We start from the raw sequence: 15,078 nt of genomic DNA on the forward strand, positions 1-15,078 counted from the left end.
CTCTCTCTTGGGGAAATAAAATATATAAATATGTTGGAATTCTTCAAGTGTTGTGCACTGCTTGCCAGCAGTATGTAACAGACTGCCAGCAGTCTCACTCCCTGGCTAGACTCCCCGGTTGGTTTGTTTTCATATCCATTTTTAGTTTATGCCTTTTGAAAAAGATTTTTTTTTATTTTGAAACCTCATGAGAACGCGTTGTGCATTTTGCAACCCTTCCAGACTAACCGTGCTGAATGGCCCGGCTGTCTCTCTCTCCTCCGCAGTGCTCAAAGACATGCGAGGGAGGGTTCCGGGTGCGAGAGGTGCGCTGCCTCTCCGATGACATGCTGACCAGCGAGGCCTGCGCGGCGCAAGCCAGGCCAGGAGAGCGCGAGGCCTGCAACCGAGAGCCCTGCTTGCCGCAGATAGGCGAGTGACCGCCGCGCCGCGCCGCGCCAAAACGAGGCCTACTGGTCCTCCTGTGGGCGGAGGAGCGTGACTGTTGGCTCAGTGTTAAAAAAGAAACCAGCGTCTCAGAGCTTCCGTGTCTTTTCTGAGACAACGGTGATCGGTTTCATTTCATTCCCAGTGCTGCTCTGAAGTTCCACCCGTATAGGGGCGCTCCTGTACTGCATGCGCACTCTCCCTCACCCTACAAAAATGTTGTGCCCTTACATCAGTTAAACGTTAAAGAAATAGACCATCAAAACTGAATTTCTTAATGCGAATTCCTAGTAATCTGTCTAGATAAGTGGAGATGGCTATTTTTTCTTGGAGATCTTGGGGTTTTTTTTCCTGTGGGACAAAGCTTTAGCTTAATGCAGAGTATTTTGTTCTTTTTTTTGCAGATGAGAACTGCCGAGACAAGTACTTCAACTGTAACGTGGTGGTCCAAGCACGCCTGTGCGTGTACAACTACTACAAGGCAGCGTGCTGTGCGTCCTGTTCTCGCGTGTCCCAGCGGCAGGCAGGGTTCCGGGGACGCAGATAGCACCATCTCCTTGGCCCTCCACCAGGGGGCGCCAAGTTGTTGCCAGTGCTGGCCTCCCTATGACCTCTGGGCTGACCACACTGACCCAGGCAGTCTATGGCGTGGGGATATCATTGACTGTGGATATTCAACATGCTCAAAGACTAGGACTAGTGTGGATGTAAATGTGACCTCATTCTTATGCTGAAGGCTCCAAGCACAGCATTGAGTATGAATGGTGCTCCCGGATTGGGTACGATGGCCCCACTCAGGCGACTCCTAAACTCATTTATGGATTTTGATTGGAACCTCAAGCGAAGTTAGATTCATCCATGGTCTCTGTACTGAAGGAATGCCAGGCTGTGCTGTCGCTCTTCTGTTTTCAATATCAGCTGTGAATGGACTCTGTGACTCAAATCCACAATGGTGCTTCAGACAAATCTGCATTCACTCCTCTGAAATTTTGGTCATGGACAGTGTGGAGTATTTTTTCCACAGTTCCACTGGAAATATTGTGTAAGGTTCTGTTATTGGGACTGTATTCTTGTTTTTTTTTTACATATGTAATGTACATATGATGTATACTTTTTGTATGCTGCACCACTATAAACTACATATATTTATGATGAGATGATGAATTACATTAAATGGTGTCTACCTTGTTTAACCACTTGCTAATAAGACTGAACTGTTTCACAGTGTTCCTTAACCTACTATGCGCTCAAATTTCGCCAGTAAATACACAGCGCTTAGGTTTTCCAAAGACACTGCAGATAACTGTCCACCATGCCAGCATGTGAAACCTCAAGATTGAAAGTGTAGGAAATTGTGCTTTGGACTCAACCATTTTGATTAAGTTCGAATTTGAGTGGGCTGCTTGCAGTAATATAATTTATTCAAGAGAGCGTTCCATTGTCTCATCTCTTTACCATTCTGTGCCTGATAATTATAGTGAGACCCATCTTTTGTTGGATGTGATTAACTAAAATCCCTGGAAGGTACTGTAGCAGCCCTTATGTTCTGTGTTTCTGTTAGACTGAGGACAGGGCTCTGGTAGAAGGTTAAAACCAACATCATAACAATGTGGTCATGGATATGAGAAATTTCAGATCAGAGGAAGAAGGAAAAAAACATTGAAGTTTCAAGATTCAAGTGAAATAAAAAAGTCATAACGTAGCCACTGGTCTGTAGTATATGCAATCAAACACTTTGTGATCTAAGTCATTCTGACAGATACCTGAAACCTTAGTTGTTGTCATTTTTATCTGTTTAAGAGCAAATCCTGTTTAATGTAATAGTGCTGATCGGAATGTCTGCTGCCTTTCCAGCTGTATTTGTGGTAGTTTAATATTGTATACATATTCATGTCATGTTTCATGCTCACACAGATGGAATTTTTAAGTGATCATTTTACCCTACCATGTATCATGCCACTTTTCATTTCTAGTATTACTTTTATGTTTCAAAAAGGAAAGTAATGGGGGCAAATATTAAAATATTTAATGAATGAACATCATAAAGCCAAACAAAATGAAAACATTTTGCAAATAATATCTGACTATTGGTCCTTTTTATTAGTAGATCACAGGCAAGTTTGGCATGGGGGTTGCTGTCTTTTTGCTAATTGTGTTCAACACTAATTTTTTTTATTTTCAGTTATTACTGATTGAACAGGCTGTCTTCGCACCTGACTCCCATGTAAAGGGAGGGTGGAAAACAAGCAGTTCTTGGCCCTCGAGGACTGCTATTTGAGGAACAGGGACATAATGGCTTTAACAACATGCGCACTGAAATATGAAAATTCTAATCAAGTGTGTTGCTGATAAATTTAAAAGAACCTAGTTGTGGACTAACCAGTGAACAGAACAGGGTATGTATCAGAGGTAATGCAAGGGATGGGATATTGGTGCTGTCAGCACAGAGGATGAACCACCATGCTGCTGCACGCTCTCACTGAAAAGTCAAAAAGGTTTCAGTGGTCCCTATTCTGCCATGAGGCCTTCTGGCATCTCTGCGCTGCCCGGTTTCCCCAGTCTTAGCTATGGTGGACCCTGACAAGCTGTTAATTTTGGACACTGATGCTAGCAATGTAGGTATTTGGGGTGGTGTTGTCGCAACCTAGGGAGGATGGAGGGAAAGTGCTGGTGTACTTCAGTCGTGTGCTTACCAAAGAGGGGCACAGTTTGTGTGTCACCAGGCGGGAGCTATTAGTTGTCGAAGGCAGCAGTTCAGCATTTGATGCATATCTACTGGGCCGTGAGTTTAGGTTCCATATGGGCCTTGCTGCACTGCAGTGACTATTACATTGCAAAGAACCGGAGGGGCAGATAGCTCATTGGATTGAACTGATACAGAACTACCACTTCACCCTGGAGCACCACCCAGGAAACAAGCACTGCAGCCCTGGTAGCCTGTCATGCCCCCTTTGTGCCAGTAACCAGTGCCATTACTGCAAACACGTTGGGCAGAGGGAAGACTGGAGAAGAGCACAGGAGACTGTGACCATCCCCGAACCTGAACCCACCCCTGAACAAGTATCGGTGGCCAGTGCCACCTACATGCTAGAAGAGATTCAGCCTGCTCAGCTCTTGCAGGCTCAGAAGGTGGACCCAGAAGTGGGTCTTGTGCTGCCGTGGGTGCGGGAGGGGCAGAAGCCTGTTGTGTCTTGTTTGTCTGCTTTTTCCACAGGGGTGAATGCATTAGTGAGCCAGTGGAACTGTCTGACGCTGCACCAGGGCCTGCTGTACAGAAGGTGGCAGGACCCCACGGTCGGCACTGACTGGCTGCTGCTCGTGGTTCCGTGGTGCTTCCAGTCCAGAGTGCTGCTGGGTGTCCTGGGGCACCCCGGGTCGGCCACTTCGGGGTGAACAAGAACCTGCGCAGGCTCTGCCAACAGTTCAGCTGGGGCCGGTACAGGAGGAACGTGGAAAGCTACCTTTGGCGCTATGATACCTGCGCAGCAAAGAAGAGTCCAGAGGAAAGGGTGAGGGCACCAGTGGTGTAGTGGGGTGCTGATGAAAAGGGTGTCAGCTGTTCTTGGTCTTCAACAGAAGGAACTGTTACATGCTGGTGGCCATGGACTACTTCAAAAAGTGGCAAGAGGCATACACGGTTCCCTCGTTGGAAGGTTTGGAAATGAATTTAAACATCGTAACACAATTCAGAAGTTTAATAATGAATTTATTTAAATAATAATTAAACTTAATTTAAAATAATTTAAAATAATGATAAAATAAATAATTTATCGGCACTCTGAGGTGCACTTAATAACCCGGGAAACTATACATTTCAAATTTAAACATTGGTATTTCCCGGATATACGCAGTTCTGGTGTCACATAGGCTACATTGGAAATAGCATTCGCTTATGACGGCGGCGGCTCCGGCAGAGCAAACATTGGTTCAAACAGAAAACGGTAAAAAGAGAAAAAGGCAAAAAGAAGTAACACATCAGCTGAACAATGGATGGTGGACTTAATAAACGGTGTGTGAGTAAATAAATGACTATGTGTGTTTGTTTTACCTGATAAAGTTGAAATGGAAACAACGCTAGGCTACTACAACTCGTGCATAATCTTGAAAGGGTATTGTTTGGTAGCTGTTAAGTAACGGTGTTTTAAATGGAGAAATGAAAACCAGAAACAAACAGTGAAATTAAATGGATGACTTGGAAACAGACCGCTGAATGAGCACTATGAAAAGTCCGTAGGTGTCTTTACGCAAGTAGGGAAACTGAGTTTAAATTAATTGCTCAGGTGATGAGGCTGGCATGCGGCTAGCTTTTAGCTTGTTAGCTTGTTAGCTTTGTTAGTGAAGTTGGCTACACATAGCTAGATAGCATGCAATTCAGTTCCCGATTTAAGTAAATGCTGGTGAATTACCAAGCTAGCTGAGTTGCATAAACAGTAACAGGGTGATTCTTAGACTACAAGCACTTTCATGTCCTTTGGTCATATTTTTAAAAATACATATAATTTTGTACAATTCCCTCTCTCTTTGTTAAATTAACAATAAAACCATCTTAGAAACTTTTTACCATGTGTCCATTATGATTTTTTCTTACTTTTCAACAGCCTTATAGGCTTCAATATCACTGTTTTGCCCTTGTCCCACACCCAGACTTTTAAAATTAAACAATGAAAATAAAGTGTAAAAATATAATTTATATGAAAACATTTAATGTTCCTGAACAAAGTAATACTCAAATAATAAAAAAAACATTTTAGTATTTAATGTGAGACAGTTGTCAATATTATTTTTTACATAAAATATAGGCTAGTTGTCTCACAGTATCACCATCATTTCCACCACAGCAATGTCATTTCCCTTTAAAAAGTCTGTATGAGAGATTGTTTAGGTGGTTGTTAAGGAACTAGACAGTGGCAACGGAGCACATGTCTGATATGGAGGAGATGTGCATTTTCATGTACAGCTATTGAAGAAAAATCTAAAAATATTGCTTGAACAGACAATATTTTTATTGTATGTCATTTCCAAACATGCTGTACCTTCATGGAAGTTTGTAAGAGGATAGATTTTTTAAGTTAAGTGTATTTTGTATGCATCATATGCTAGCTATCAAATCAAAGCTAATATGTCAAGCTACCTTGAAGTTTTTCACAAAATACTGTAGAAATGTCATTTCCACCACAGTCATTTCCACCACACTTCCCTCTGTGGTGGAAAAGACAAGAGTGTGGTGGAAATGAGAAAGGCATTGTGTTAACACATAAACCCGAGCTATCTATGTTGATAAGGCACAAATATGGATTGTAAAAATAGATATGTGTAATACTGTGTTTATATATTAATTAAATCCAGAAACTGCAATGTTTCAGGATGGGAGGAAGCTTGCCCCTCAACCAGCACATCACATCCTAACACATCCCACAATTTAGGTCTGCAGCACGTTCCGGACTTACACGAGGGGCTTATAGATCAGTGGTGTGCAGTAAATTATGACGGAGATGTGTACCTGGGCATCATTCAAGATATTGATGGTTACAGTGGTGCTCTTGTTAAAACAATGAGCCGCATAGGTAACAATTGGTCTATAGATAACAATCGATTCTATTGGCCAGAGAGAGATGACATCATCTGGTATCAATCCGTGAAAGTAATAGGACTTATCCCTGAGCCTGTACCAGTGACCAAACGGCACCAGTGTCAGTCTGGAAAGAAATTTGTCAAACCCTTGATTAGATTTGGCCTTTAATCACATTCAGACATTCACACACACATGTGCCGCACGTACATACACGCACACGCACACACACATTATGTGCAGCCACACAACTGTTTATAATGGGCCAGACTAGAGTGCTCAGATGTACTATCATTTTGAATCATCTTCTGCATAATGTAAAATTGGGATACATGCACACACACACATACACACACACACACACACATACACATTTTACGCACAAAATGTATGGAAAAGTATGAGGTACATTTCCACTGGGTGTTGTTAAAGTTCTATACAGTAGCTCATACACTACTGTTCATCTAAGAGACCAATTCAAATTTTTAAAATATACATCCAACTCTCACAATTATTTGATGTAATTTTGATGTATCATTGCTTATGTACATTTCTGCCTTGCCATTATTTTGCATTGTAAAAGCAGTTTTGTCTCACGACAGTTCAACAGAAATGTTTCAAATAAATGTTTCTACTGTTTTCAATTTAATATTTTCTACATTCGTGTTCATTAATTGTCATTTCCGCAACACAATGTCATTTCCACAGCACCCTGTCATTTCCATCACCGCACACATTTTTTGAAAATATTCAAAAAGTTACAACCATACATTAAACATTTCTCCACAATTTTGGAGATCATACTCTACTTAATGCAATAATACAATTTATTTATTTCAAAACAGTATCTACCCAAGCCAACATTATATTTCAGATTGTGGTGGATGTACATTAAGCCGTTTGGTCCTTGTGACATTTAATAAATTTAATTCGCAAATGTATAATAATTGTAAACAGGTATCAACTGGCAAAACTAGTTATGAAAATAGTCATATATTATTATGGGGTGACATATGTCATACTATTTTTAAATAATAGTCATATATTCAGTTGTGGTGGAAATGACATTTGTTCATTACGGGTCAGAAAAAATGTCAAAAATGACCAAATTATCTTGTGATGGCAGCGTGTCCTCTCTTGGACCATAAAACTAGACAAATTAGATAAACTTATGAGACTGTGGTAAGTGTGATTTGAACAAGTTTTTTTTAATAAGTTCACAAGGACAAAAGTGCTCCTAGTTGAAGAAACCCCCAACAACAGTTTCCATAGGGAGGAAGACACAGAATTCAATGAAAAAGCTCCCCAACCTCGGGCATCTAGCTGCCTAACATAACTAGCTAGCTAAGTAGCGTTACTTACAGGTCCAACAGAAAACATGCAAGTCCGCATCGCTTTTCATCCACTTGGTAAATTTCAGCTGACGCCACTGAGGAAAAGCAATTCCAAGGTTTACTGTAGTTATTAAGTGAGCCCCGTCAGCTTGTCTTTTTGCTCTGCTGTATCTAGGCTTCTTATTGCAGCAGCTAACAAGCAAAAAACACTTCTGGAATCTGATCCCAAACCACAGTCCCACCCTTCCTCACACAGAAAAGCGAGCCATGCCCATTTCCTCCCTGTCCTCACCTCACTTCTGGCACTGGCTATCTTTGGATTGCTTGACTCTGTACTGCAACACTGGAGGATCTGAGTGGCAGTTGCAGTTTATTCTTGTGTCTATAGAGTGCAATTCATTTTCTCATGTGGTTGCTGGCCTTCCTCTCCAGGGCTTCAACTGTTAAGATGAACTTCACACATCAGGAGTGACTATAAGATTCTGGGCAGAATGCCATGCTGTTATACGTATGCTTTAAACTTCCTTGGCAGTCCTGATTGATCCACTGATTTTAGCCAGCCCCCCAACTGAGGGCAAGCAGTTGCAAACTTTATCCCTCAGGGTGTTGGCAAATACCTCTCGCAAGATTTTTTTTACAGGCTTCTCTGTGATTGTTGGGATGCTTGCAAATACCTGAAAAAAACTTGTAATACCCGAGTCATCCACCTTTCCTCTCCTAAGCCCGATCGATCTTGATTTGGCTGGCTTGACACTCATCTGGGCCCATGCCATCAGTTTCTTGAAGCCCTACAGGACCCACCTACAACCTGGCATTGAGGTGGTGTCTGTCAGATCATCCATAAATGCCCTGATAGGTGATTGGCATTGGTCTGATTTAGTCTTGGATTCTCTGCATTCTGGCTTGGCCAACCCTGTGAATATGTTCATAGCCTGGGAAAACAAGGTTACGGAGATGGTACACCCTGTAATTATCCCAACCTCAATCTTGTGTCAGCTTGATGTGACCTCCTGAGGAGACTCTTATACTGTAGTCTGTAGCTAGTAGCTCACCTTGTTGCTTGTGATTTTTGTGCAAATAGCACAGATTTGTTTTTAGATGTTTATGATTTCAAATTGGATGATTTCCCATTTAGTAACGTGTTCGGAATGCGAACAACACACTGGCAGATGCAAGCAACAATCGGTTGTATCTCAGAGCCACAAGTATAAAATTTAAAAAAAATTATTTGTGTTTTGCTCTTCAGAACCACTGTAGAATTGACTGTGGATGTATGAATAAAATATTTGATTCTGTACAGTGTCCCTATGTTCCTGGAATTTGTGAAAATTATTAAATGACTTAATGATGTGTTTTACAGTAGGAAACAACTGTAGCAAAAACACACATACTGCCACTGTATAATCAACTAGTCATGTTAATAATTAGTCATAGTGCGTTTGTGAATAAATAACTATGTGGTACTGTACAAATAATTCCTGTATAACAAGTTACAAATACCCAGTCAAAATACATAGCCAATTCCCGTTGCAGATGTTCCCAAGTTCCAATCCACCAAGGATACAAATACACTATAATTTGCACAAGCTATTTATATTCTCTTATAAACAGCTTAACTACATTGTCCAAGAAACAGTCCTGATTCCATAACAAGAAACCACCATTGACTAAACAGTCATAATTTGCCATTATTTTAAGGGATGCCTTTAAAATGAGCCTTTCAATCTTTCTTGAAATAAATTATGACTAAAGCAGCATCGAGTGCTAAAAAGCTTATCAGAGTTTAATGACTGCTGTGGTGGACAGCTTGATTATGATACGATACAATGTCTCACCCCTCAAAGCATAATCATTCAGACATTGTCATTTAAACATATTACACACATGCATGCACACGCGCACACATGCACACGCATATTTATTACACATTTTCCCTCAACACAAGTGTGCATCTGGTTGTAAATAAAAGCAATGCTGTATTACTATAAAACAACCACCAGAGGGAAATGTAACACTACATTACATTACATTATTATATTAATTTAGCAGACCGTCTTATCCAGGGCGATTTACAATATAGGAGAAACATAAGTGCATTTTGGTGATAACTAGAAACAGTAGTGCCAGACTACTAAATAATATTCCCAAGATAGAGAGTTAAGATGCAATATCACTAATGCAAGTGTAATTTATCTAAGCTAACCAAGAACCAAAGTACAAAATTCAGAACTCAAACATGTTATATCCATAACAGCCACTAAGAAGAGAAAGATGAAACCATGAAAACATGAATTAGTTCAAAAGAACAATGTTTTATGGGGTCAACAAATATTCAGTCTGCACTGGGAGATGGGCAATGATCCTCTTATTCTGACCACTTTTGTGTGCTTCCTCCTAAACTGTAGTGCAGTTGCATCCTTTAGAAGCTGCAGGGGTTTATTGGCCCAAGCAAGGAGAGAAACGAGTGGGGAATTGCAGTTGTCCTGGTTTGAGATTGCCAGGACCTGGGCATGGACTTGTGTAGATATCGGGAAATAACACTTAAAGTATTTCTTGGAGCAGATCATATGCGATATGCTTGTGAAGGGAAGTGATTACCTAATGCAATATGTGGTAAAAAGGATTTGCACAGCATAAAATCCATGGTTATAGCACAACACGTAGGCTTTATGCACTCGTTACAATGGCAATTATTTTTGAAAGGTACAAAAACATTTTCCCTAATATATAAGAATCGGCTGGTGATTATTTGTTTACTTGAGTAAATGCTACCACCTCTAATATCTGTAATTAGATGGGCCTGGATTCACTCAACATTTGCTGTACTCAACTTTGACAGGCAAGTGTTATTTTTTGCAGTGCAAACACATTTTGGCAAGTTAAGTCTGGTGACACAACACAGGGACTTGCTGCCACTTGTTTGCAGGCCAGTAACACATATGAGTGTGAACAGCATATGAGAAAACAGAAGGATGATGAGCTCATTGTCATTCTGACAAAAATAACACCTTGAGTTGGAAGAGACAACCATGCCACCTCACTCCCTTAAGAGCCTTGCAGATGGACAAGAGATAAACACCAGAAAGCTAGGGGGAACAACCACAGACAACTTGTGAATGGTATAAAAAATCTATTAATAAAAGAATACAGTAAATTATATGAAAATAGTTTGAACCATTGATCTTCTATCCTTTCTATGTCAGCTTATGGACAAAATATTTCAACGTCGTCGACAGTTCTGGCTCATTTGTGTATTCAGCCTTTTATCATGTTTTTTCACAGACTTTTGACAATATGCCTCTATAGCACAGGTTACAATAAGTTCTAACATAAACAAGTAATCGCATAATGGAGAGACGTCTCTCTCCCTCCATACGCCATATGATAAGCTACAATAAATCAAGCTTTATCATACATTTTGGGATTAATATAGATATATGTCCACTAAGGCTACTACCTTCAGTTACTGCCAGATGAAAAGCTAGCTACTAAGGCCTAAGCCGAATCCGGAGGCTACTAAACAGTTCAAGGTTATGCTGCTTTGATAGTTTAGACATGCAGTTGAAATTTTTATATTTCAATTGAAATTTCATTGGTTTTTATTTATTTTTATTAATCACTTGGTTTCATATTTCAATTTATACAAAACAGTTTTGCATTTTGACAGAGATAAGTTAAGCTTTGAAATAAAGCACTGCGGATGCAACATGTAAGGGTGGCATTGGCTGAGTTTATTTTATTTTTCCTTTTATTTTTTTACTTGTATTTAGCTGGCTTGAAGCATGCTGGGCATCCTCTTTCATATGGCATTGGCTGATGTTTCGTTTTTTTATAAAGTATCGTCTTAGCATGAAGTACCATCATACTAAACTTGGCATCGGTATCAATAACAAGTATCTTAGTACTTATCTTAGTAATTTTATTTTTGCTGTTTCTGTAAGAGCTGCAGAAAGGAAATTCTCCAAAAGGTAATTTCAGCTGTCTAATCTTGTTTTTAATGCAATATTCTGAAGTATATAGCAGACTGGAAATAGCACTAATCAGTCTTTTTAGCAGACATTATTGTGCAGTGTAATGGACTTTGAACATTTATGACCCATTTTAGCCCAACAATCAGCAAATTGCCGTTGGTCTGCTTTACTTGATTAGCCGCATGGAACTGGAAAAATTGCCTATATCTGGAAAACTCATGTATTGCTTTCCAGGTGCATATGTATTTCTCTCTAACTGCTATGTGGCACAATTGTCTGTGTACTTATTTGTATGCAGGTATTTTCTGAACTCCCTTTGAAGGGATTTATGTTTGCCTAATTATTCCTCTACTGACTACACTCATAGTGCTTAGATTGCGGTAGTATTTAGAGAAGCTTGGCTGCTGGGGTATGGTGCATAATTCAGTTTTTATATTTGTATCCAGTTCTTATATCAATGCAAAAACACAGAAGGAAGCTGTGCAAGTCCAAAGCTGTTAATATAATTTTAATAGTAAATAAGGCTGTGGTGAAGGCCATTAATAGGAGAGAGCACTCTGAATGTAGCTGTAAATCGGAAGGAGTCCCTCTAGACAGACCTAGACAGAGCATGGGGCTGTTCTCAGCACAGACCACACTAAATAATCACTGTTGAGCCATTTGGGCATTGCCTTATGAAAAACTTTGTTCTTTTATAGAAATGCTGCATTTCATACAGAGCTAGTTGAAAGCATTCTTAGCTTGTTTAGAAGTTGTTAATGCTGTCACCTTTTACCAAAATACCCATTAACCAACATCTATCAGTTCTCAAATTAAAGGACGGTGGCTATAAAGTTGAAGTGCTTTATGAGATTGCGTCAGGTTACAAGCAGGGAATATAAAACAAAGTAGTATCTCTCATTTTCTTTCAGTCCTCTTATCCAGCCTGTGAAACCTACTTACTATGCACATCTATTGTATTTCTAGTTTTCTCTCCTAGAAAAAAATAAATGATGAAGATGCAAAAGGATGAAAAATCCTCTTTGTAGTTTGCAACATTTCAGTATTAACTCTGAGGTCTTCATTAAACACATTAAAGAATGAAGCATAAATAAATAAATAAATAAATAAATAATAACACAGCCCTGTGATGGACTGGCAAACTGTCCAGGGCGTATTCCTGCCTCTCGCCCAATGCATGCTGAGATAGGCTCCACCACTTCCTGTGACCCTGACCAGGAATAAGCGGGTATAGATAATGAATGGATGATCCATGGAGGACAGATGGGAGGATGGATATAAGAACACAGACACCCACATGGCTGATATGTGATTGCAGTTGTAAATAAGGGCTGTTTCTATACCAGTGTATTGCCAATGAAAGTATCATTGTTGTAAATGTAGTCTAAGTGGCTCATATTGTAAGAGAACTGTATAGGGGTGAAGATGATTCATATCTTCCTTTTTCTGCTGTTTGGTTGATTGAACTATATCCCCATCAAAGATGTTTTGCTTCATTGTGGTGATTATAGGTTTGTAACGCAGTCCCTCAGTGCTCTCTGTGTAGACAGAGCAATATGTAGCCTACTGTATGATCTGTCTTCCCCTGCCGAGGAGAAGAATGGGTGGGTTATTGGTAAAATACAGTATGTCTATTCTGGTTAGTCAATATAAGACCCAGAGGTGATACTTGCACCCAGTCTGACAGATGTGAATACCTGAGGGTCCGGTTCACTTTTCAAACCATTGTTCATCGGCTCACACGGACCTCCCCCATGCCAGATTACTGAAGAGCATTTCATTTGTTTGTTGGCAGGATCCATCCCTGGGAGCACTTCAAAGAGAAGTGTAGGGTTGTGTAAGTTTAGTACAGTCATGTAAACAGTGGTGGCTCCAGAGTTTTTTTTGACTGTAGTGGCTATGGGGTGGCTAGAAGGAGAAACTGATATTAACACCAAACATTGACTACAGTACACAGTGTATGGCAGCAATAATGCCATGCTATTCATTGAGTCACTTGGAGATCTGATTAAGTCAACATTGATAAATCTGAGAAAATGTAACAAAAAAATGTGGCCAAAAGCCTATATTGTAAATGTACCTCAAAGAATGGACTAAAAATGACTTGCCCTTAATTGCTTAAATCACAATAAACTAATCCAGAATCTTGAAGAGAACACACTGATGTACCAAAATCATCTTGTAACAGATATCAGTCACCTGAAGCCAGCATGTGTAAAGGCATTTTTAGAACGTATTCCCCCTGTGCATATTCCTTTACCAAAATGTCGACAGGCGAAACAAAAGACAGCATTGCATGATACTGAATACTCGAACCAGCTGTATTGTTCACACCACATGTGGTTGAAAGATCATGTTTGAGTGCCATACACTCTGAGTTGTATATTTGGTTAGATGAGGTTACCATGGAGTATTCTCTTAGAGCCGACAGAGCACGGATTACAGGAACTGTGACTGAGCTCAATTGTGATTCTTTCCTGCGATTGTGGAAGGAAGGATAGTGACAAAGACATTTTTTTTCTGGATTTTGCCCTGTACTCCACAATTTTTTATTTTTAATCAAGAAATTCACATGTGGTTAAAGAACCAATTCTCAGATTTTATTAATGGATATTTTTATTTTCACCATGTAGGAAGTACAGCACTTTTGATACATAGTCCCCCCATTTCAGGGCACCAGACTGTTTTCTGAGGGTGGGGTGGTATATATAAATAGGGCTGCAATTTCTACCTGCAATTTCTACCTGGTGAAACCATATTAAACAAGTGTATTAAACACACACTTAAATAAAAGATGAGAATGTGTACTTGTGTAACCACACGCAAATTGTTTGATTACAAATCAAAAACTGTGGAGTGAAAACAAGAAGAAATATGTTTTGCCCCGAACGTTATGGGGCTCATTGTACGTATGTTGTTTAGTTTATATAAACTGAAATCTGAGCCCAGTAATGATAATTGTTTGTATTTTCTTACTGAGTACACGTTGCCACCTTTTGACTCTTAACTGGTTAACAGGATGTTTCAAATCACAAATCATTGCTTTTATCAGCAGCTTCAACAGCTGCCCTGGGTTTTACAAACGGGATGTGTTGGATCCCAACCGCATAGGAGTTTTTATGCTGTTACGCAACATAGAGCTTAGGAAACAAGATTTCAGGTTCTATTACTGTTTCAGATGAGTAATTCCTACACAGATCACTTAATTAGGATATAATATAACCTCAAATTAAAGCTGAAGTCTGCACTTTAACCTTGTATTTATTGCTTCATTTCAAATCCACTGTGCTCGAGAACAGACCCTAACTGTCCAAATACTTACTGTATGGGCTGCACTGTAGATTTTGTTAATAGTGCTATTGACTTGAACATCACTCCATGCAAATCAGAGCTAAATCTTTCATTTTTTGCAGAGAGCCTCATTAAAACAATTTCACAGATGAATCCAGCAGGCTGCCCACTGGAGCCTGTACCAACCAAATGGTTTAAGAATGCTTTCAGCACTCTCATCATTGTCTAGTGATGTCTTAAGCGATTATGAACTTTCCCCAGCGGTTTTTCCTGATAGCCTGAAAGTGGTTGTTAAACCTCTTTTCAAAATAGCTAATTTAGACACTTCTCTTTTAAGTGATTTTGAACCAATTTCAAACATCCCCTTTTCTCGAAAAATGCTATTACTATTTTTAAACAACTTGGCAATTTTCTTAGTGACATTCTTGGGACGTTCCAAGTAAAAAAAGTTTTTGGTGGTTAATGTCTTATTTCTTAATACAAATGG

General features: G+C 39.7%; 1 protein-coding gene and 1 long non-coding RNA gene across 6 annotated transcripts in view; both read left to right on the forward strand.

Moving 5' to 3' along the window:
- The window catches only part of LOC135255225 (thrombospondin type-1 domain-containing protein 4-like), a 44,141-nt gene extending 41,638 nt beyond the window's left edge, over window positions 1–2,503 (forward strand). For all 5 annotated transcript variants that reach the window (XM_064336101.1, XM_064336102.1, XM_064336103.1 and 2 more), the window contains 2 exons: window positions 267–411; window positions 831–2,503. In XM_064336101.1, coding sequence (XP_064192171.1) covers window positions 267–411; window positions 831–973 — 288 coding nt within the window. In that variant the 3' untranslated portion in view covers window positions 974–2,503. The remainder of the gene's footprint in view (window positions 1–266; window positions 412–830) is intronic.
- Window positions 2,504–4,214: 1,711 nt separating this feature from the next.
- The window catches only part of LOC135255226 (uncharacterized), a 61,707-nt gene continuing 50,843 nt past the window's right edge, over window positions 4,215–15,078 (forward strand). The window contains exon 1 of the long non-coding RNA XR_010330127.1: window positions 4,215–4,435. This is a non-coding gene — a long non-coding RNA (uncharacterized LOC135255226). The remainder of the gene's footprint in view (window positions 4,436–15,078) is intronic.

The sequence above is a fragment of the Anguilla rostrata genome, chromosome 5, assembly GCF_018555375.3.
Source record: "Anguilla rostrata isolate EN2019 chromosome 5, ASM1855537v3, whole genome shotgun sequence".
In the NCBI taxonomy this organism is placed as follows: Eukaryota; Metazoa; Chordata; class Actinopteri; order Anguilliformes; family Anguillidae; genus Anguilla; species Anguilla rostrata.